This window comes from Rissa tridactyla, chromosome 7, assembly GCF_028500815.1.
Source record: "Rissa tridactyla isolate bRisTri1 chromosome 7, bRisTri1.patW.cur.20221130, whole genome shotgun sequence".
Taxonomy (NCBI): Eukaryota; Metazoa; Chordata; class Aves; order Charadriiformes; family Laridae; genus Rissa; species Rissa tridactyla.
The window spans coordinates 20,715,161-20,739,198 of NC_071472.1; the positions used below are offsets into that span (position 1 = coordinate 20,715,161).

The following is a 24,038-nucleotide window of genomic DNA, read 5'->3' on the forward strand; positions in this document are numbered from 1 at the left end:
GCAGTCCTAGACCATTTTAAGGTTTCAGTTTGAAAGTATGATCAGCAACAGTCTTCCCTGTCAATGTTTCTAGTAAGAAATTAAAATAAGCAAAAAGTTGTATTTTAGTTCAGTTGCATCATATTATAAACTAGAACACCAATTCATCTGCTGTCATTTTTCCTACCCCAGAGGGCAAGAAATCTACAAAACAGAAATTTTTATTCCCTCAGACAGAGAAGTTCAAGAGTGGATTGGTAATTGCTTAAACTGCCAAGTAACTATAAACCATTCTTTTTGCTACAAGATTATTCCTTGCATTTCTTAAACTGTTTGTCTGTGGGGATTATGTTGCTGTTAGATAGCATGACATTAACATATTGGCAAAGAAATACACCAATATAGCAGTGACTTTAACATTGGGTAAAGATGATTTACATAATAGTATTGATTTCTGAAGCTATACAAATCTGATTTGAGCATATTATTTATCTGTTTTGCTGACTCTTATACTAAAGCACTCTAATAAACTATCTCAGAACATGCGCCTGACAAATACTAAGTTAACAAGTTAGTGACCTGGTTGGTAAAATAAATTGATTTTGGGACCAAAAACTCAGTGCCTGTAATCAGTATTTCTTAAATATCATGTGCTTAATAGAACAATACTTAAGATCCCCCAAAAAAACACCACCCACTAACAGCAAAACACAAAGGAAAATACTGATTACTGCTTGAGTTTGGAAAGCAATGGCTTCTCCTGAAGCCGTTGCCTGTAGACACTGAGTAACTATACTTACAACACTTCATACAATAACTTCCCGGTTCATCAATTATGTAAACTATAATATTATTTACATATAGCACAGTAAGGTCATGTGCTGATGTAATTAATGGAAGTGAGCTCCATTCGTTTGAAATAAACTAAACTATTCAAGTTAAAAATAGACACACTAGATGCGATCTATCAGTGCTTCAAATAGGATTTCTGTCCACTTCTGTTGCCGCCATTATTAATAGAAAGCTAAACATTATTAATAGAAAGCTAAACCGAACTGCACAAATTGGGGAAGCAGGTACTTTATTCATCAAACCCATACTCTTAGAAGTATGACCTCTGAGAAAGCTGTGTATGATGAGATATATGGAGGAAGTAACTGGCATGTCTTCTATTTGAGTTCTGTTTTCTTCTGCTTTTTAGTTTTCTTACTTAAGGCAGAGAAGTGTTCCTAGTTAATTTTTTACACAATTTTGCACAGGTTTGGAATAATGCCGCAGGATGGCACCAGGAAACCTATTCAATTAAGTTGCTAGTTTTACTGATCACATTACTAATAATCAAATTGCTAATCATCATTTCAGAACTAGCTAATCCATTAAGCTTCCATAGTTGGTCATTAGTAACTTGAACAGCACTTGGTCTATGATACAGCATGACAGAACTTTTCAATTCCAGATGAGAGGTTACACACATACACATCCCCCAAGGAAAAAAAACTAAATTCAAATACTGTAATTTTAATTCACAAAAATCAAATGCCAAAGAAAGGATTCTGCCAATCCTAGTCCTGTCTCAGTCACTGTAGAAAAATAAAAAATAATAATTAAAAAAATAAATCTATATTTTCACATCTCAGGCATCTGAGAACTTCGTATCTATTTATTTATGCAGATGACTAAGAAGTTCCCTTCGTTTTTCAAATATTCTAGAACAGAAGTATCTGTTCAAAAACATAAAGAGCAGAAATTAAATGGCTACGTAGCTTTTGTCACTGCAACACAAAACTTACGTCCACTCCTTAACAACTGCAGCATTACACAATTTTACGCTCTTCCTCAAAAGTGCAATCAATATGTATCCCAAATTTCTATACAACCCACAGGAATTTATATATAAGTAAACAAATTTTAAAAAGCATAACAACCATCCCCGCCCCCCCAACTATTCCTACCCAGCACTGTGAGACACATTCCTACATTCCCATGGAAAGTTAACAGTACAAGGAGCATGGCCACACGTTCCCTTGAGGCCATGCACAACTGAACTATTGGACAAAGAACAAGTTCTGGTCCCCGTCACTTGCACATACACATAGACCATGGGAACTCGTTTTCACTGGGTCACTTGGATACACAGCTGTGTGTGTGTCATTTGTTTTTAGAACACAAATGTCTTCCTTTTATATGAGCAACCAATTACTGCAAGATCAAAAAAAAAAAAAAGAAAAATCCAGAAAAGACAAAAATATCTGTATTGCTAGTATGGTATGCTTGACAGCATAAGGTAAAAACACACGCAAAGCTCCTGTTTCACTGAACAGTACAGAAGTATCTCACAAGTACAAATTATGCAAAATTAAAAACTTAGCAGTTTAGACAGGTTATTATTATCATCAGATCACTCCAGAAGGGGTCCAAAAACTATGCTGCACAAGACCCACCACACTATGACTGTCTTGTCTTTGTCTCTTGCTGACGTATAACTAAAACTTGTGCTATGTTGCTGCATGTTTCTAGGGGAAATAAATTTGTTTTATCATCTATTTAAAAGAGAGATTAATAACAGCTATGAAGATTATCTAGTGGATGAAAAAGGTACTTCCACCCCTGGATTTCTACTCAGTTTTAAGATGTAGCCTGCATACATGAGGACTTCTTTAACAATTTCAGTAGAACTGGGTAGTGAATGTGCACTTAAAACAGATGTAATCATGCAACTGCAGCTACCGTAATACCTAAGTGGTTTTGTGTTGAAAATGTTGGGACAGCCACAAATTAAGTTTATTAGACAAAGCTGGTCTAGTATTGACTCAGACATCCAGATAGGGATCAGAAAAATAGGCTATGGCTTTATTTGTCACTTCAGTATGTACAGAGGACCAAACAAGCTGTGACTTACTGCTAGGAGATACCAGAATTCTACTGTCAAATTAGGGATTACAGTAGGTAAAGGCAGAGGAAACAGTCTGGCAAATAATTAAAACAATGACATAAGCTTCTGAGAAAACTGCAAGACAAATTTTACCATTAGGCTGAGCTATCATTTCTTTATCTTTTTACTGGTCTTTTTTAGCCCCAGTTACATAGCTGCTTAAGTTTATCACAACCAATGCTAAGTGATGCAGCTAAGTGGCTGGCGAAGGAAAAGACAGAATTCATAGAATCATTTAGGTTGGAAAAGACCCTTAAGATTATCAAGTCCACCCATAAACCTAACACTGCCAACTCCTCACCTTTTTCATTAGAAAGGTGAAACCGCCTCTTCATGTTGTCCACTCCTGTTCATATTCCTTTAATTATTTTTTTTTAATGCAAAAAAGAAGAAAGGAAATCATCCCCGCTTGCTCATAGTGGACAAACCCGCGATATCCCACTGGATAACACTGACTACAAGTCCCAGCCTTCCATGCTTCTTACGTGAGGGGGCTGGAAGTGAACAAGAACACAAACTGAAACTAAGAACAATCTTCCTGCTCTTCTTGAGCTTATGTGAACCTGTGGTCAGTAAGAGCTGTCACCACAGATCCCTGAAAAAGAATATATATATTGAGTGTACTTGTTTGTGTACTTGGAATTCAAGACACTTTGCTTTCTTTAGAAGCTGTGTTAAGAAAAGTGTGTAATCAGAATTCATTTAATGTTTGGCAGATCATTTCTGCTGTTGACAACTACCAACAGTGACAACATATACAACATCATTATCTGAAAATATGCATAACTTGTAAGATTAAACTCTAGAAAACAAAGGAACATGCTTGAACTCAAACATTGTCAGTAAGTATACGTAACCAGAATTTAAGATTAGTCTGAGCTAGTTGCAGGAGAACCCAGTCTCAAGATGTACAGTAGAACTTATGATACCAGCTTGAACATTTTTTTTCTTTTTTAAACATGTAAATACACTGTAAAACTCAAGACAGTAGAAACTGAAACAAGCTGGCTGTTTGCCAAGACAGAGCAGTCTCTCTCCCACATTTTGGAAAAGGTACATACAAGCTAAGTTGCCAAAGGATGCAGTTACAGGCCTTGGTACCCCATCCTGTCTTATCATGTAGCTGTTTCTGAAAAATCTGAGTATTTTATAGTCAAATTCCAATATGAAACTCACACTTATGGAAGCTCAACGGATATAAATCATCTCCTTCCTTTCTTGGCATCCTCTGCCTTCAAACATGACTCTGTTATGTTCAAATTAGCAAGTCTAGATATTTAAAGTGACATTAAGCAGACAACACTATGATCAACCCTTTTAATTCATTGATATGCCCCGTTTTATCTCTCACCAGTCATCTTTATTTCCAGTAAGATTATAATATTATACAATATAAAGAAACAAACAAAGGAGATCTCGGAACTGTCACTGTTATTTCATTGGATTGGCGGCATGTGATTAATTTTAAAAGCAAGTTGAGTGATCTCATAAACTTACTACTATTTCACTAATTGAGTCTAAAACAATCCTTACACCAGCAAACCAATTTAAAATCGAAGTCGGGGTACATCAGCTGGGACTATGAAATGCTATTGCACAATGCATATATTCTACCTAAAAGGCAATTAGCCAAAACAGATCAGATAAAAATTGTCTCAGGCCATTCCAGCAAATACACTTGAACTTTTTCTGATGACAAAACCAACATTTAACAGTAGGAACCAGTGGTATCCCTAACTCTTGTAGGGATACAAAAAGCCTTCCATGAAGCATGAGAGATGCTATAAAAAACATGCTCCTTATAGCTTTTTAAATCTCTTTATTTATTTTTATTACTATTACTGACAATCTTTGCATATCAAAATGGAAATCTGTTTAGTGAAAGAATTCATCAGAATTTATCAGGTCCTTGTACTTAATTTCTTCTTGATTTAATTCCCAGGATATCAGTTATTTTTCTGTTAATTGTAAGGTCAAAGAGGACCCCATGGAAGAAATAAGCAGCAAGAACTAAATAAACAGGAGACCGGATCTTTAATGCAAATGTGTTTCCTGAAGGAAAGGAGTAAATCGATGCAGATAATGTAGTACAGAAGCAGGAAAAAAAAAGTTAAAAAAATAATTAAAATCACATGTTCTAAAACAATCTGGTCAAAAGATTTCTCACTGGAACATAATTAGCTCTTCAAAACCAATGCCCTGCTGAGGAATTTACATACTTGCCAAGCTTTAAGTTACTAATCAAAAGCAATAACTACTTGCTTTGTGGATGAAAAGTTGTGATACTTGCTCAAAAATTTAAAAAACAAACAAACACACACATAAAATCACAATCATTAAGGAACAATACAAACTACACATGCCTGCGTGAGTGCATAACTTAGACAAGACCTCCAGAGTACATCCCCCTTCATTAGAAGTTTTAAGAAAAATAATACTGGCGGTATAATTAAGAGGCCTTCAGAGTACTGTACCAGTTCAAATAATGCTTAATGCTTTTCAAATCCGCCAGTTACAAGGTCACATCAGGGTAATTCCATGGCATGTCTCCTGATAACCACGCTTCTGGCCTGTTAAAGAACACCATGTGTTTATATGAACAGCTAGAATTTAAAATTTATCTTTAATGACCATAGGGCATGACTACTTAGAAGTTATATGCATTTTCCAAAATCACTGGTCTATCCTAAGTCATTAGCTACCCTTATTTGATGAACTGCTGCTATAGACACAGCGGGTTGCAACTAGATGATCTTTAAAGTCCCTTCCAACCCGAACCATTCTATGACCCTATGATTCTAAATAAACTAGTTTCTGGCCCCAGAAAAGGTTCTCCCTCCATAGGAAGTACCTATCTCTACATGTAATACGGTATCCTCCCAAGTACATCCAATGTAACTCAATCTGTACTACAGAACTCATTGTGTTTCAACAAAAAGAAACACACTCCTGATTAATTCCTACAACTGTTTAATACAGACATGAAACAAATTCAAAGATTTTGAGACTTCTATTTCAACCCTGTGAAAAAGCAGAAAGCAGATTAGTGAGGCCTTACTTCTTCAGAAATACATCCGTTAACTGATATTCGCATACAGTTACATTCCAGTTTTAAATCTAAAGTTATTTTATCAGCATTTATGTTCAAAAAAAAAAACAAAACCAAAAGAAAGTGCTCCACTAGGTATCCCCTGAGAACATCTGACCTCCAGGACTTCTGACTGAATAGTTTTCTAGTATACGCAAATAATGTGGCAACTGAAGTGTGATTTAGAAAAGAGCCCAAACACCAGGAGTGTAGCTTGTTTAACCTTAACCTAACACAACCAGTTCTCTCAACTGTGAAAACTTGTAAGAATAAATGTTCAAAAATTACAGCACTATTTAACCCTTTCAAGAAGTTGCTATTTCAGATGTGCTACCATCAAAACAACCAGACTGACATGTCTTTTGGAATATTGTATTATAGATATATTTTTCCTTTAGGTATTACAAAGACTTGTTACATAAGTCTAAACAGCTCCTGCAACATCCTTCTCTCACGGACCTTCAGGGAAATGTAGATAAGCAATGGAAAATATTAGAAAAGTAATTCTGAATATCCAACTTCATGAAAACAATAAATTTGAAAGATTAATTTATAATTCAGTATAACGTAAAATCAGTATTAAAAAAATATTAAGTTTATACTGTAACACCTTCAAGAGTGAAGATTCCTTCAAGAGTGAAGCATATCTGCCTTCCCTTACAGTTCTGCATAACTGACTCACCATTGCCTTCTCACTTTCTTATCAGCCTCTTTGCTCCTCTACCATGCAGGCACCAGCAGCATGGACTGGTTTCAAATCTGATTCACAGAAGCTTACTGCAAGGAGGCTAACTCTGCACTCGAGTACAAATACTAAGAGGCTGACAGCTCTCTACTAACCAGTGTAAACTACTATGCTAAAATCACTCTACCAAAACAGTTCTGGTTTTGAGGACTTATCCCAAAAAATTGTCAATAAAAACACATGTAATATTACAGGAATATCAATTTAACCTTTATCCACATACTTACTGTCCCAGGTTCAGCTACTTTTGCATGAAAGAAACTTATTTATATTTCTTAAATAACAATCTAGGCTATCCTACAGTGTACAACCGATCTACTGTGGGGGTTGGACTACATGATCTTCAAAGGTCCCTTCCAACCCAAACAATTCTATGATCCTATTATTTTTCTCTTCAGGGAAATCAACTGGTGGAAACCAAAAGCAGAAAAGTAATCTGACATACCTCCTTCCTAAAGAGAGAAAGTGTACTTCGATATAGTGCTTGGAAGCATAAAAATTATTAAATTAATTTTAAAAACAAAATTAAAGGCAACACCACTCTAGCTGGTATTGAGGAACAGCAGAACAGTACACTGAGTGGAAGAGGGGCAGAGAAATGCTTTAAAAAACCTTGTGAGAATAAACACAAAAGTAAAGGGGCCATAAGTGAACATTTAAAAAAAAAAAAAGGGGGGGGGGGGCAAAAAAAACCCCAAAACCAAAAAACCACCAACCAAACAGTTATGAGAAAGAAAGGTCAGACATCAGCAAGGGGAGAAAGCCACCTGGCCATTTCCAGATGACATGACTAAGTGGACACAACTTGAACTGGCAGGGTTTAACAGGCACTGGGGAAACAATCCACATTCCTCTCAGCAAACCACCTTTGGCTTCAATATAGGAAAGGGGGGGGGGGTTCTATTTGTATAATCTAAGGAACCATAAGGAGATAAAAATAACCATATTCTGTTTGTCCTATTGAATAGTGTATTAAAATAACTGGCAACGTTTTGTTTTAAGTCATGAACTAGAGGTGGATTCACCAGGTCACAATTGGAAAAGGAGAACTGCCAGTCCTTGATAAGGATGGCAATTACCATTCTTTTATACACAGAACTACTCTAAGGGAGTACAGCTTCCTTACACAGCAATAATAGCATATCCTTTGATTTATACAGTAGTCCTCCAGCAATACAACCAACATCCTGTTTTCATCTTAAAGTACAGCTGGGCAGTTTGTCTACGGGCTTTGTTCATCAGAGTTCCTACAACCGAGTGCCTTCTCGGTTGAAGAAACAGCACCCTCCGATGTGGCAGCATTTTATCTTCCTGGTTCTTTCCTTTTGGAAATTCGAATATGGTACCTACCTGATCTATAGACTACACAGATGTACACTAGGTACTTTGAAAGAACGTGACTTAAGTTTATACATATCAACTAAAAAAAAAGTACCACATTTCTTCTATCCACAAAGACATGTAAAAACACCCAAGAAAATTCAGAGGAAAAGGATTTTCTTACTTTATGGCTTTCAGAGGAAAGGACAGCAATACTGCTTGAACGATCTAAACTGTAAGATCTCATAAAGCCCTTAAACCAGACACAAACTCCTGAGATCTGAAGCTGTCTCTGTAAGTTCTCCCTGGATTTAGAAGTTTTCCCTGAATATAACAGAAAATCTCTCTAAAATGCCTAAAAGAATATACGTATAAGCAAGTTTGATTAGACACCTCTCAGATGATTTTAAGTAATTAATAATTCTGTATCCTATTGTATTTTGACAACAGTCAAAATCCTGTGAGAAATCCAGTATTTTCCACATTCCTACCCATGAAAGTAACCAGCCAAATAGCATTTTGAATGATTTACATGCTCATATTCTGTAACCATGCAGTAACTCATGAAGATGCCATTCACATGTTGTCACACTTTAGAAATAGAAAGACCAAGAGTGCTTAACTGTTAACCACTGCACTTGTTCAAAACAGTTTTAGAAGAAATTGTTGCTTGTTGAATACAGTAAATCACTAAAAACTTATGAGGAATGTATTGCTAATTATATCTACAAGACATCCACATTTTTTACCAATTTCTCTTCAAGCAAGTGGTAAGCAGCATGCCAGCAGAACATTGTGGAAACCAAAGGACAATTACTAATACCAATACAGGGCAAACCTCTTAATTAGAAACTAATGACCCTGATTCAAGAGCGCTAGAAAAAAACTTGAATTTGCTGACGCTGGCCAAAAAAGGCCTGGTGTGGGGTAGGTGGTAGGGGTGAAGAGGGAAGGATAGGCAAAATTACCACCAATGCAGATTCAGTAACAGCGTGTGTAAATCAGAACATCACCTAGACCAGAGCTTCTACTCTTGTGCTTAGTGGCAGGAGCTAGGTCAGAGACAAGCTGCAGATAGTTCATTTGCTAATATCTTCTAAATTTGACCCAATATCCCCAAACTTAAGTGTACTAGATCAGTGCAACACAGAATGTTGTTATAAAACTAAAATTAATGTGATGAAAACCAGAGCAGGACATCAATCTGAAAAAAAAAGTTAATGGGCAGTTATCTATATAGATTATAGGAGCAGAAAGAGACATGACCAAAAGTGCGCTAAAATTCAGCTGCAAACTCTGTGAAATTGAGAAGTTCACCCTCACTCTACCGAGTCAAACTCTAAGTGCCAGTAACATAAACCCCATCAACCTCTCCGAAGTGCCACATTTTCTCTCTCCCAATAATTAAGGGTTGGGTTTCAAATGCTGCCCAAAGGAGGAAATCCATAGAAAGAATCCTGGCTTCATATCGGAAAGAAGATTCAAGTTGTGGCTAATGGCCATCCAGCTGTTCCTTTGACACACATAAAATAACAACGACCCTGAATTTTTGGAATTTTTATTACATGGATATAAAGTCACTACCATAGCGTTGCTAGCTTAAAGCAGAAAGGCTCTCTTTGGGTCCAGAAATTTGAAGCTGACACTTCAAAAACATCCACAAACTAAAAGAATATCCTAAGGTTAATACAGGCAAGGGAAGAGGGCCCAAAGCAACAAAAGCCTTGCCTAACCTTAGAAGAAGGAATCACCTCCGACTTTCCTGATTACAAACAGCTTATCACTGACTACTTCTAACTGAAGAAAAGGACATAAAGAAGCTGGAAGAAACTTACTCCACCAGCACAACAGCAGCAGCAAACCTACTCAGTTCAGAAGGTGACGCTGAAACTTCCTTCCACCTAGATTGTCCATAAGGGAGGGAGACACGTATGCCACCTCTGTTAATGATGTGACTACTATCAAAAAAACAAAACAAAAAATACACAGCGTGGAGGGGAGAGAAGAGTAAATCTCCATATCCAGCTGCAGATCTCTGAATGAATCAGTCTTTCTCATAAAGAGTCACCAAACCACTTCTTTCTCATTGCCACTTAAATATTTAACTGAAAATATTTGTTAATCAAAGCCACAGATAAACACACTGGTACATAATACTGGTACAGCTACGTCAGTTTGAGGATGTGATTCACGTTTTCTGACAGATCACATTTTACTTTTGGAAGCCAAGTTTTTTAATGGGTTGAGCTTAATGACTGAATTTTTACAATTTCAACAAATTCTATGCCATGTTTAGTTATCCCTTCCTATCTTTGATAGTATCACATGCTCTTTTACAAACATACTGGAGATCTTTCTACCATATTGAGCATTTATTCACATCACAAACTGACTCAAGGAAACAGTGTATGACTGAGATGTGAAACATGATGTGACGGGATGTGGGAAAGGACAATAAATGTAGATAGTGTTACAAATCTCGTTGGCTTTTTATTTTATTTTAAAATGAAAGTTAAAAACTCATAAAATTATGACTTCTAATCTTGGTCCGTTTGTTCATATGTAACAGAAGAACTCTTTACATACTCAACCATTTTCCTTTCTGAGAGTATGTTGTTGGCAAATGAACTGCATGGTTCTCAATTAACCAGGGTACGATTTTGCAAGGGTATTTCTGTCTCTAAGTTGCTAAAGTTCTTCCAAGTGGCTCTGATAAACATTTCTTTACAAAATAAACAACTCACTGGGCACTTCATTTCCTATTACAGATCTCTGCACCACAAACAGAAAGAGGCAGCATCAGCATTTTGAAGCATAGACAGATTTCATTCAGGAAATGTGAAGGAAAATCCAGAAGTTGTTCTATAGTAGTGACAGCATGCAGGATGTCTGTCTGCTCTGCAGAGGTGTAGAGCTTTGACTGACACCATATAGATCTTCCCATGAGACCACTCAGTCAGGGTACCAGGTAATTTTAAAATCTCCATCTACAGTCAACGCATATAAAATACTGCTTGGCATTGTATAGGATGAAATTTCAGCATTTATGTTATATGTCGTTATTTCCAAACATTCTCAATTTTACTATGAAAACTTACTCTGGACTAAGTGCTGGCAAGGAGTCTTTAAAAAAAATAAAATAAAATAAAATCCCATAAACCCATTAGCTGGCAGGCTTTACATATTGGAGCTACAGAATCCAGGAAAAATTTTTGGTAAGTAAAAGCAGGAAGGAAAAAAAAAAAGACAGACAGAAGTCAGTATCTTAAAAGAACACCATCAGAAAGAAAACATAAGAACCAATCTATTTGTTTGAGTATTTCTAAAACTATCATTGCACCAAACCCCATTTTCTTTCTAAAATAAATCATTGTACACTTTTAATGTTTCATTTAACATCTACAGTTCATTGCATTTCCCTCCTTCTCCTTTATTCATTTGAGATTTATGGATAAAGAAGCATTACAGCAGCATATTTTGGGAGGAAGACTGGAAAGTTTGTAAGAATGTTTGGGCAGTGGAAATATGAGAACAGTCAAAGAAAGATGCTTAGAAATAAGACAAAGATTCCAACAGCTCAGACAATGATGTCAGATCCTTATTACTTTTCCAAAATAAGCTGCTTCAGATTCTCTCCTATTGCCCTCACTATTGACAATCATCTCTGAAGAAGCACTTATTAAATGCTGTGGTTTTCCATACCTTCTAGATTTCCAGCTTGCTTTTCTATAAAAGTGAACAGGCATTGCCTGGTGTGCTGAAACTATCTCAGTAACAGGGGTGGGGGGGAAATGTGTCCTAAACTGCAGAAGAACAATCAAAACAAAACCCAAAAGTTACCTAGATTTCAAAATCCTCTGATCCCTCTACATATCACTTGGAAGAAAAACAGATCCTTCTCCCCACCCCCCAACAAACCCAACCAACCAACAAGAAACAAAAGACAAGCCTTAAGGAGCTGAAGGAAGAGAGACACATCTGACCCAGTTCCATCAGTTCATTTCTACAACAAATGTCCTGATAACCTGTCATGCAGGCATCAAATTAAATACATCTAATTCTGAGGAAGGACAGCATATAATACATTAAGAAAATTACTACTACTGGCCCAACAAAGTCATAAGTAAATTCTGACTTAGTTGAAAGGAGAAAAAGAATAAAATAAATCCTATTTCATGTCTCAAGCTATCACGGCTGCCTTAAGATCTCAGCTCCAAGTTCTGCGATGTCTAAGGCATTACTCAACCGTAGATAAGCGAGCGAACAAGAACAGCAACTGTAAGGACAGCCAATGACCTCTTTAAAGTGCCATATAAAAGGGCCTGGGAAGCCTTTCTCCCCTTAAACACTGTAGCGAAAATAGTCTCCATGCCCATGTAAATACAAGGGAATAAGATGCATTAACCTAAGTAATGTCGTACATAATACTTGAACACAAAGCCACATTTAGAAAAAGAAGAATCTATAATTTCAGGGTGAAGTCAGGGGAAGAGAAATCAGATACAGGCAGAAAGGGACACAGGAAAAAAAATAAAAGATGGAAGGACCAAGCTGAAGGGCCTGGTTCTTTTTAAATCTCAAAATGTAAAATAACACACAAAAACAGAATCCAAAAAGTTCAAAGCAGAAGTCTATGAAAGAGTTTAAGGATAGGGTTATACATTGCAAAACGGTTTAAGGTAATAGGAGGAAGTAATCTCCTCCCCCCATAAAGGAAGAAGACAACCCCAAAACACCCAAAACCCAAATATTGTCTTCAAGTGTATCTGCCACCAATAAAAGCAGATGGGGAAGACCACTTTAGCTTCCAAATGTTAAAAAACACAGTGGTTAAGGTGCCTTAGGAATTGTTACAATACTTCAAAGTTCCCAAGCATGATCTATGAGAAAGGCTTTTAGAAAAGAAGCACTAGTACATTGAAAATTCAGCAAAAGAGGACTTTCTCCAAGTAGTAAGTAGTTTAAAAACTGAATGAGGTAAAAATAGCTCAAGGAGGGTGCCAAGGATGGAATTAGTGAGGATGTTTTGCAGCGTGGGTGGAAGTAGAGGATCAAAATTGCAGGCAAGGGGAAGTGAGAGATCATGAATCAGAGACCAAGAGAGGATACAGAAAAGTTTATGTCTGGAGACTTCATAGGGTAGATGGACAAAGCAATAACTCTTAAGAAATTAAAGTTTGGGAACGTAGGGACAACTTTCAACACAGCAGTACCTGATTTTTGAGGAATTAAAAGTTTCTGAATTAAAAAAAAAATAAAATTGTCAAAGCCCAGATTTCTGTCATGGCTTGAATTTCTGATTTTACACAAACTCTTGAAAATCACCACAAATTCCACCTCTAGAAGTTCCATGTACTACACTATCATCATCAACTAACTAAGGTCTTGTTTGTCCTACAAACTAGAGGACTAAAAAAAAGCCATACATCCATGCTAGTAGCTTCTATGTTCTCAAAGCCGGAATGGTTTAATATTTTATTCTGTACAACGTGCATTTTTAATGAAAAGAACAAAAGGCTTAAGTCCACAGCTAGTGGTGAAGAAAGAGGTACTTCATTTTTGCCCAAAGGAGTTATAACCCAGCAAGACCAGTTGTAAACATTTGTTTTCTCAACTTTGTTACTAACAGACATTTTGTCTCCTCAATTTTTTTCACTAGATCAAGAGACAAAACATTGTTCCTCCCAAGTAAAAAGTGCTTTCAACATTGCCGTGACAAGGACAGTTAAACAATAGATACCTCAGTGGATCATCTTCTACCTGCAGTATCATGTCCAGCTGTTTTGTCAGTCTGGTTTGACAGTACAGAAGGCATGTTCTAGGTTTTACAAAGGTCAAGAGCAATACAGTGATACTTAAACACATGGTAAATGACAAAAACCAAACTTGACGCACAATATTCTTCCCTACTGCTCTTCTAATTACCTGGGTACCTACATATTAAGAGTATCTGGGCAATTGTAACACAAAGTTTCCACTGCTAACCTACTGATGGTCCCATACCTTGGAACATTCTTATTTAACCCACTTCATTCAGCAAAGTCCCCAGCATGTCAAACTGAGGCCAGGTGGGGGGGGTAGGGGAGGAGTCAAATGCAACATAGATGCAACGTATAACAAAAAAACAATTCATTTTACAAAAAAGAACCAAAAAAAATTAGAAAAAGCAGTCCCTCCAGGCAACTTTGTCAATAATACGTTTGTATTATAGGGACAACTGGAAGAGATCCTTATGCCTTTCCCATAGCAGAACATTTAGAAGTTACCTGCTAAAAACCCACGTATAGAGCCTTAGTCTTTGGAAGAAAACGCATCTGAAGGTCTGACATGAGAGCCAGGTAAAATACCAAAAAGGGAAAATTAATTCCCAACAGGAAAAGAAGGCCCATGAAAAGAACAAGACTTTTAAAACAGTTAATCAATACTCAGGAATATTAAATTGAAAAGGGATTTGATTTTAAAGAAAAATACACACATTTCTAATGCTGTTGAGACAGAGTGGTGTGAGTGTTTTTTAATTAAGACAGTATCACTTTGTGGGAGAGATGTAGGCCAAAGAATAAAGACTGTACCATTGCTGGTATTTGAGAAAAATTCAAGCACACAATGTTTCTGTTTCGCATAATCATTTGCATTGCTTGGGAAGGAGGAAAGATTGGTTGGTTTGTTTTTAAGTAAGACTGATCTATGTTTTCCAAACCAAGTAACTATATTTCCAAAATAGAAATAAAATTCAAAGAAGCGTGCACAATGGATTTTTAGAATACAGCTAAGAAAGTACGGCTTGGAAGCTATTTCTTCAATGAAAACTTCTGTAGAACTAAAGCTTCCAACGAAACCAATGCTTTCTCACGGAAGAAGGCTTATGCCTGGCTAAAAATATTCATGTGTTCTATTCTCTTTAACTGAAAATAGTAATCCTGACAACCCTAGTCTCCCAGCACAGTTGACTTACATTCAAGTTCCCCAGGGAGACATTTCCTAGATAGATCCATCCTTTAACCACCTACAGCACTTTGATCGTTTACAACCACCGAAAGATACATACAAATGTACATACCCCTTCTGAACTGGATAACCTCTTAATAAATAAAAAGCAAATCCAAGAACCCTTAATTCTGTAAAGATTCCCATGGTATTCCACTTCTGATGCATAAAAAAATTTTGTCAAACTATGACAAAAATGCACTAGTCCATCACCATGCAGATTTTAAGTCAGAACGCATCTATTAGAACCCCAGTTAGTAAATGTTTACGTTCATGCAAAGAGCTGCATTTTTAATTGTGGGACCTTACCTTAGGAGAGAATTCGGGTGAAACCTCAAGTTTTTAATTGCTTGTTACAGCTCAAAACAGCAAGGGGTGGTTTTCCCCCTTGAGCTCTCCATTGTCGTATGCTGCACAGTCAGTTTCCTCTTCATTGTGCTAATGCTGGGCATGGCCACAGAACTCTACAGGAGTCTAGAAGCCAACACCTCGGCTTCTTGTCATCCTCTAATGCCCTGACGTCAACTGTCTGAGTTTTAGAGCAGTACACAGCGACAGCAAATGCTCACAGTAAAGAGCAACTCTTTCTCAAACAGCAGGCAGCCACGTGAACTTAAGCCAGAGCAGCAGGTCAGCTGTTGGGGAAGCAAGTAAGAGCCAGGCGAAAAGGAAAGAAAGAGCACAATCAGATTTGCTTTAATTTGCAAGCAGCCATGAAAGAGAACACCCGGCATTCCTTGCGTCCACTACATTAAGACAGCAACTCATCATATTGACTTGTTTATGTCTAGAAAAAAATAAAAATAAAAATCATCTGAGCAGGTACTAACATTGTTACTTACAACTCCAATGGCTGGCTGGATAATTTGGCATCTGCTATTCCCCAGCACACATAAAACTACAAGAGTGGCAGCTAGAAACAACAGCTGTCAAGCTAGAAGAACTTGCACGTTTATAAACTTTCTTCCAAGCTACAGTCAAGAAAGTCAGAAGCAGTACTGGACTTTGTGAAAGGAGACATATTTAGATGTTGCCAGATTACAGGAGAAACCATTTATTTGTGACTTTAAAATATTCCTAGTGAGTTGATTTATCTGTTAGATGACATGAATCCCGTAAATATCTTCAGTTTCCTCTGAAATCTAAGCTTTTGGTCCCCTACAATGGGCTTTTTTCTTCTCCTACCCAACACAGATGCGCAGACTCAACATAAACAGTGATCTTCAGGTTTACATAAACACCGTAATCTCCTTTAAAGTTCACAAAAAAATCCAGTAACAATAGAAAGAAAAGAATCTATTCTAAAATCACACTGAAACCCACCTTCTAGTCTCAAGCACTTTTTCCCCTCACATGCTTTTGATACCTCACTAATGACTAGCTCTCACTTCTTCTTTTCGAAGGATCCCACCACACTTGGACAAAGCTTTCAAATAACTCTGCTGATTTCTCTATTTGTGTATTACCCTCCCACACATTTTTTCACCCTAGTATCCACATTCCTCAACCCCCTAATGTTTCCTTGATCTCATTCCCACAGCAACACACTCCAACAGCGAACATTACCACCCACTACTCTATAGGCACCCAGCTATGACTTCAGACTCTGAGTAATCAAACCAGCTTTTAAACGCAACATTCAGTACATGGCACCACTGTGTCATGCAACTATTTGACTATCTGCCTTGGTTAAGGCAGATACATTAAAAAGAACAGCATAATCACCTCAAGAAGTATTAAGTGCATGTTCAGAACTCAGTTGGCAAATTACCCCCTGGAATGATTAGCATTCAAGTGGCTCCTGATGGGGATCCACCCATGAAGTAGCTAACTCCCTGTTTCAAACAACCAGCAAACTCTACAGTCACAAATTCTCCAAGTTCTTTCCATTTCGTTATTGCTCAATTAGTTGATCTTCATCAGGGTCATGGGTGTGAGAAAAAAAAATAACCTAACTATTTATCTTGAGGTCCTCAGTCTAAGAGATAAGCACATCTAAGATCAGACTGCTTGTTAGACCCATGCAAGCCTAACATCTGATCCTAGATAGTGCTACCATTTAGTAGCATAAGAACAAAAGGTCTTGCATTTATTCACAAGTGTGTACAATAATGCAGTATACAGAGCAACAGCAACAGCTAATTTGTTGCAAGATAAAAATGTAGTTTTGGCCCTAAGTTTCACCAAACAGCAAATTCAGACACACGCGCCCCCCACAGCCCCAGGTCTGCTGCTGTGGCTTGGCAATAGAATGCTTGGTTTGAAGCTATTGCTACACTTTCTGTCCCATCCCACACCCCACGACTGGGAGGACTTTCATTTATACTTGAACAAACCTGTGGCTATATTGTGAACCGACTCAACCAGCAACGTTAAAGAGAGGAAGAGAGGTCATATCAGTATTCTAAGCTTGATACCAGGCACTTCTCAACACTGAGCCACAGCTGATGCCTCCAGAGATCTGTAATCTGATTGAAATGATTTGATAAAAACTCAACGGTTACACACACAAGAAAAAAGCTATATTTCTTCTTCTTTCTGAAAACATCTCTTACTTCCTCAGACAGCCCTAACCATGGGAAAAAAGGACTTCCCTCCTGTTCCTCTTATTGAACTTTTCAAATATATTCACCAGGCCAGGCAACCAGGGAATTGGAGCATGAAGACACACATGAGGAGTCTTTCTGGCAGTAAGCTAACCAAAACTCACTTTGGCTCTCCTTCCCCCAATACAACCATCTCTATCTTCATCCCCTGGAGAGCAGCTGCATCTCCTAAGCATGTGTTCATTAGACACACAAAAAGAAAATGACAAAACAAAGGGGTTTGCTTAGGTAAAGCAGGCCAGAAGCTGTTATTTTGAAAGTAGCTATGTAGCTTTAAGTATGATTTAAGGGAAAAAATAAAATAATGAAAAATTATCAGAAACTTATTAGAATTAAATTAAAGGTGGACCTCAATGCACATGCCAGTATTTCAAAGGAAATCAATCTTTCATTTACCAAAATCCAAATTTGCTCCAATATTTTAACAGCATATTAACTTACAACACAGTTCATCGTGTTAAAAGCCTGTGTCAACTAGTGAAACTTAGTAGTCTACTTAACCTACCTGGTAATGCAAAAGTGTATTTAATCCAGGGTACAGGATTGCTATCCAGCAACAGCAGGAAAACTGTGTTCAAGAGGCAGGATAACAAACACAGCCACTTTTTTTTTTTTTTTTTTAAAAGTATTAAAACACACATTTTCCTACCATCCCATAACACAGCCAATACATAAAGCCAATTCAGCTCTGTGATGAACAGGAGCAGACTGTGTCAACTGGCCTGGCAAGAGCACACTGTCATGAGTGCTGCTCAGACCCAAGGCAAGATAGATGAACTATAAAATGCCTTAAAAGTAGGTCCAGCCAAGTTTCTTCTGCTACCAAAAGAAACTATGTGTCATGTCCAGCCAGTTACTGGGCACACCTTCTATTCACCATATTCCAAAAAATTCCAGCTAGTTACTGGGCACACCTTCTGTTCAACACATTTAAAAAAAAAAAAATCCAGCAGAGACTGTTTTTAAAAATCTTTACTGATTGACTTTGATTGTATGATGAGAATAACACTGGCATACACCCCTGCATGTTTTCCCCAAATTCAAGCAAACATTTTTATCCCCAACTGGTTTTACTAAACAATTTTTCAATAGGAAAACATAATCCTGCATGCAAAAACACTGTCTTCCAGGATATAATTACAAGCTTTCCCAAAGCTTGTCCCCGTAGAACTGATAACAAAATTCCATATTGAAGAGCCACTGATGATTTAGTTATATAGAAGTTCCAAGGCTAAATAAGCATCAACACTCGAAAACTCAGAAAACACCTTCAACATCTCCAGCTTTCTTGGCAGTTAGCATAAACAGACTTTCTAAACAGTGAAAAGTTATCAGTGATTACACCACATAACTTCAAACAATGATTTAAGAACACATCTACTGGTAAACAATTTTTTCAGCTGTGGATTAACAACATTGCCCACCTGGCTAGACAGGTTAAGAAGGGATATAATGCAGTATCATATCACTTGGCAATTCATTTTAAGAAAATTGCTATTTCAACTTGAATTCTTCCCAGATTGCACAATTTTTTCCTATCACCTCAGAGAGAGAACTACAGTACTGCTCACTACTCAAAAAACATATCTGTGGATCATTTTCAGTAAACTGGGAGTTGCTGGTTTTGCTGGTATATCCGGATTTTTTTTCCCCTCAAATCCAGCATTTGGATGAGCAAATGAGACCATCTTCAGGAAATAATTAAGACTGCCAATAAAGAACTCTTGTTGCAACAAGAAAGGAATGGTAAATTGATTTCCTAAGTACCAAATTATATCAGAACAGCTGATAAAAGGCCTGAAAATATATCTGCAGGGCTAAGGCAGATGAGTACTGCTGTTAGCCGCATGTTTTTCAAAACTGAGATGTGAATGCTGACAGATGCTTGAAGTCACATTAAGGGAACAGACGACTCTTCCTGACTTAGAGAAGTCAAGCAGCAGCCAAAATTCAGTATAACCAACAGCTTTATGGCAGGCGACAGGCCCAGAGAAGCTGTCAGAACAAGCAAGATTTGTAACTGTGCCTTTTCGCTTGTTTTCATGTTCTTGCCCACAAGTAAAATTGAGGATCTTCAAGACATTACTGTTTTAGTCACTTCCTAACCTGGTATCACGCTCTATTCTCACACGCTCAGTCCTCTCAACTGAGCTTACATAACCGAGGTTTTAAATATGCAGTAATTATCTATACTGTAATTATATGTTCTACATCAATTAAAAACATGAACTTCATTTCTCAATGTCCATACATAAACGTGGAATTGCCACAAGACCCTAAGTGAATAAATACACCTCCTCTACGAGCCTTCCACATTCACTACAGCCATGACTTCAAACTGATCTGATTGCTACTGCAAGTACTACAGTAAATTACCATCAACTGCACCTCTTCATCCTGTATTCATTTGGTCAGAAACCCAATTAATCCATTTTTGCATACGATATGGAAGTTTCAAGGAAGTCTTGGTGTTAAAAAATACACTCACCATGTATTTTGTCCCTTCTATTTAAAGGTAACTCCATTGAATCCCTAAAGTTTCTACTAAGCTAATATTGAGTGAGTTAATTTTCTTCAAACACACCTGACTACTTAACTCGAAAGGGAATCCCTCCTCCTCCCGATCTGTAGCTGGGGTAGTTTTACTAAGACTTAAAATTACATTCTTTAAAGCTACATTTTCTGACAGACTACAAGCAATTCGTCGGAGGAGCCTAGGCTTTAAAAACAAACCAACCCTTTTACTTCTCACAACAGATGCCGCTTGTTTGTTGGGGTTTTTTTCCTGTTCGGACGCGGGCAGTTACCACAGCCCGGAGAAGCCCCGGCTCTCCCACACCGAGAGCCGGCCGCTGGCACAGGCACACCTTGCAGACGGCCAGGCCGGTAAATACCGCCTTTGCGAGATTTCCCAGAGGAGCCGAGACCGACAACGAAGCGCTCCCCGACAGGTACCGCACTAGCGGTGTCTGGCAATACTGCAGCGCGGACGGCGACGCCGGCAGGCGGGTCACGGCCCGTCCCTGAGGGAAATGCCCCTGGCAAGGGCCGGCCCTACAGCCCGCACCCGCCGCTGCTCCGCCAGGCCCCGCCGTCCCGCTAGAGAGCCCGTTGTTCAGACACGGGAACCCGCCGAGGTACCGTCGAGGCGCGGGGGACGCCACGCCGCCCGCCGGTTCCCGCCGCGCCGGCAGCCGTTTAACGGTCGCGCTGCTCCATCTGCCTCCGCCTCCCGGCTCGGCCGCGGTCCCGCGCGGGGCTTCCGCCTCGCGCCCTCCGCCGCCGGGGGAAGGGGCGCGCACACAGGCACTCGGCCCCCCGGCGCGGGGCAGCCGCCTCTCGGCCCTGGCCGCCGCCCGAACGCCGCCCGCAGCTCGCGGCCTCCCGCCCCTCGCACCTCACCTCACCCGGCCTCACGCACGGCCCGGCGGGACCGCGGCTCCCCCACCGGCCGCCCCTCTGGGGCCGGCCGGGCCTCCCACCCGTCCGGTGAGCTGTGCTTACCCTGGGGGCGGCGGGGCGACCGCCTGCGGAGCGCGGCCGTCCATGCCGGCGGCTGGGGGAGCGCAGGTCGGCTCTTGGGGGCAGGGCGGGCGCAGCCGCTGGGATCCGCCCGCACGGCGCCTCGGCTCCCCGCCTCACCTGCTCGGGGCGGGCTGAGGAAGACGGCCCCGCTCCGCCGCCCCCAGCGCCGCCTCGCCCCCGAGCCCGGGCATTCCCCGCTGTTTACAGGGCGGTCATGGGGCTGCCTGCTTGGGGCGGCGGCCACGCACACGGCTCCGCCGGGCTCCCTGAGCCGGGGCGGCCGCTCGCTGAACCACAGCTTGGGCGGAGGGGAAAAAAACACCCACAAAAGAAAAAAAAAAATAACACCACAAAACTTCGCGGCGAGAAACTTGAAACGCGGAACCTTCCCCGCTCCGGCACCCGTGGAGAAACAGAGACTCCCTGTTCCCGTCCCAGCTCCTCCCTCCCTCGCCGCCCGCCCGCCTCCACACACCCGGCTCTCCCTCCAGCGGCGGCCCGGCCGGTGCGGGGACTCGGCTCGGCCCCGGCCGCGGGCTGTCACGGCCAGCGGGGGCAGGGCCGCTCCTCTCGGCTGGAATTTTCCTCTCCCCGTAGCAAAAGCGTCCCGGCGGCTGCCTCGGGCTCAGCCCTTCCCCATTCCAGCCACCAGGGCGCGGGGCGAAACCCCTACAGGTGGGGAGCGAGAGCCAGGCGGGGGGGGGACACGGGCGTCGGGCGGACGACGCGGTGGGGTCCGGCGCCCGCAGTGCTGGATCTGCTGCTGCTCGGCGGTGGAAGCCAGGTCGCCGTGTGCCCGTCGGCGAGCGCGACGAGGACTTGCCCCGCCTGCGTGCTTTGAAGTTTCCTTGCAGTTGCTCCCCTGGGCTGGCTGGAGCACAGGCTGACCTCCCCCTGTCGCGGGGAGGCGTTCGGAGTGATTTCAGCTACATCTTCAGTTTGCGCTTTGAGCACGGCGGCACTTTCAGCCTTCCCTGCGCGGCAAGCTGCTCCCCCGCAGGATGTAGCGAGCAGAGCCGGCGGCACCTGCTGCTTCCCCGAGTCAGCGGAGAGCAGCGTTCCAGCTGTGCCCCGGCAGCGGGTATTGCACAGCAAAATACAACTCTTTACGCAGGTAATATTTTGGCCAGTGCTTAACACAAGTTGAAAAACAGCCAACGACGAAGCACTTATCTTCCCCCCCCCGGAAAAGCTAGAACATTGCATTCTAGTATAAATGTCTTTTTTCTGACTATTTCTAAGATTATATATCTGGGAAAAATATTATAATTGACCATTTATTTTAATAGTATTCATAGTATGGACATTGTCTAGTACAATACTGTATAGAGTATAATAAGATATTGTACTTTAATAACATTGTGCTTCTCCCTGTATGCCCTTCTCATTTGTACTGTGCTTCTTCAATAAAGATTTTCTTCTGCTTTTATTTTCTCTTTCTTCAATAGAGATTAAATAACCCTGAAGCTGCCTGTTTTGACAGACTGTAGAGGTTGTTCACACCCTGAATAACCACATGCCATTATCAGGCACGCCCCATTAATCTGTGTATGTTTCTTAAACCAAAACTTAATCACTGATGAGTCAGATGGATTTTCTATAGTCCAGTTTTCAAAGAGACAGTGTTCAAAAAATTGATCAATAAGAATCTCCAGAACAATCCCACTGAAGGCCTTATGTAAGTCTCTGATCCTTGTTCTCTTTTGACAGTCCATTTTATTTTCTCACACTCCTCAAACTGTTTGGCTACTGCCTAGGTTAGGATGAGTCCCTTCTAACCTAGGCCAATTCTGTGATTCCAAATTCTATAATTCCTTTGTATGTTGACTGTTCCTGTTTCCAACCAGCTACTTCTTTGGAAGTGACTGCATCTTCTAAATGGTAATTAAACTCACATGTTGCAAAGGTGTGAAGATCTAACACTATAGTGCTGTTTCAACTGGACTGAAGACCTGATTGTATATTAGTTAGAATATTTACATAAGCTGGTGTGATGTTGTCATCCTTTCTAATAAACTTTGCTGGACCACCAACAGATACGGAACTGTGGTGCCATTCTCTTTAAAATCTCATTTGAAAACCACTACATGCTATAGTCTAATTCTTTTGGCAAGTACTAATGCCATGAAGATTACAACCTATGGAATAGCTCACAGGGGCTAATAACAGAAACTCAGCAATGCCAGGGAGAAAAGTGACATCAGGGAAATAACCTAAAAAAAATTGTTAGCGGTGGCAATTTCCAATAGAGACTGTGGAATTATCTAAAAAAGCAGTTCACTGGATAATGCCAATCTCACTTAAGAGGGGAAAGGTTATACTTCTTACACTACTACTTCTCCTGTTCAAATCGCAGTTGTTAACTAAGCGCTTCTGAAATGCTGATCACTAGAAACACTGTAGGCTCTAAACTTGAGTGCCTGCAGGCCATGTTCTGTAGTGACAGTTTTATGACTAGACTTAAAATAGAGAGTTTTACAAGATACTGGAGATACCATTTGTCCTAGGGATCTCAGTTTTTAAAAACAAATTCTAGACTTCTATGGCACTTCGGTTTCTAGCAATAGAAATATTTCCATGTTAGAGTTTCATAAGATGTTAACAGACTCAAACTCTCTTTTTTTTTCAGTTTTCTATTTTTAAAAAGTTCACAACTTTGTCCCGAACTCAAAATGTTGCTTGTGTAAAGTACATGTCACTCTCATACACAATAAACATAAGGCTGCAAGAGGGAATACCAAGTAAATTGGCTATTAATACACTATTCATGTCTCTCCAGTTGAGTAGTTGAAAGAAAAATCACTTAAAGAAAAGTTCCCTAGCTTTTTCAAGCTGATCTGTGAAGATATCATTGTA

At 39.9% G+C, this 24,038-nt stretch overlaps 1 protein-coding gene across 5 annotated transcripts in view; it reads right to left on the reverse strand.

Moving 5' to 3' along the window:
• COBLL1 (cordon-bleu WH2 repeat protein like 1) overlaps positions 1 to 22,543 on the reverse strand; it is a 93,108-nt gene extending 70,565 nt beyond the window's left edge. Inside the window, exon 1 of one of the 5 annotated variants that reach the window (XM_054208866.1) lies at positions 21,658 to 22,543. Coding sequence is in view for 2 of the 5 variants with exons in the window: in XM_054208861.1 (XP_054064836.1) it covers positions 21,162 to 21,205 (44 nt within the window). In the remaining 3 variants the exon portion in view is untranslated. Of the gene's footprint in view, positions 1 to 15,360; positions 20,974 to 21,059; positions 21,081 to 21,161; positions 21,616 to 21,657 lie in introns of those variants that run through there. The other 4 variants (XM_054208861.1, XM_054208862.1, XM_054208868.1 and 1 more) reach the window with 4 other exon arrangements.
• Between the last annotated feature and the right edge of the window lie 1,495 nt (positions 22,544 to 24,038).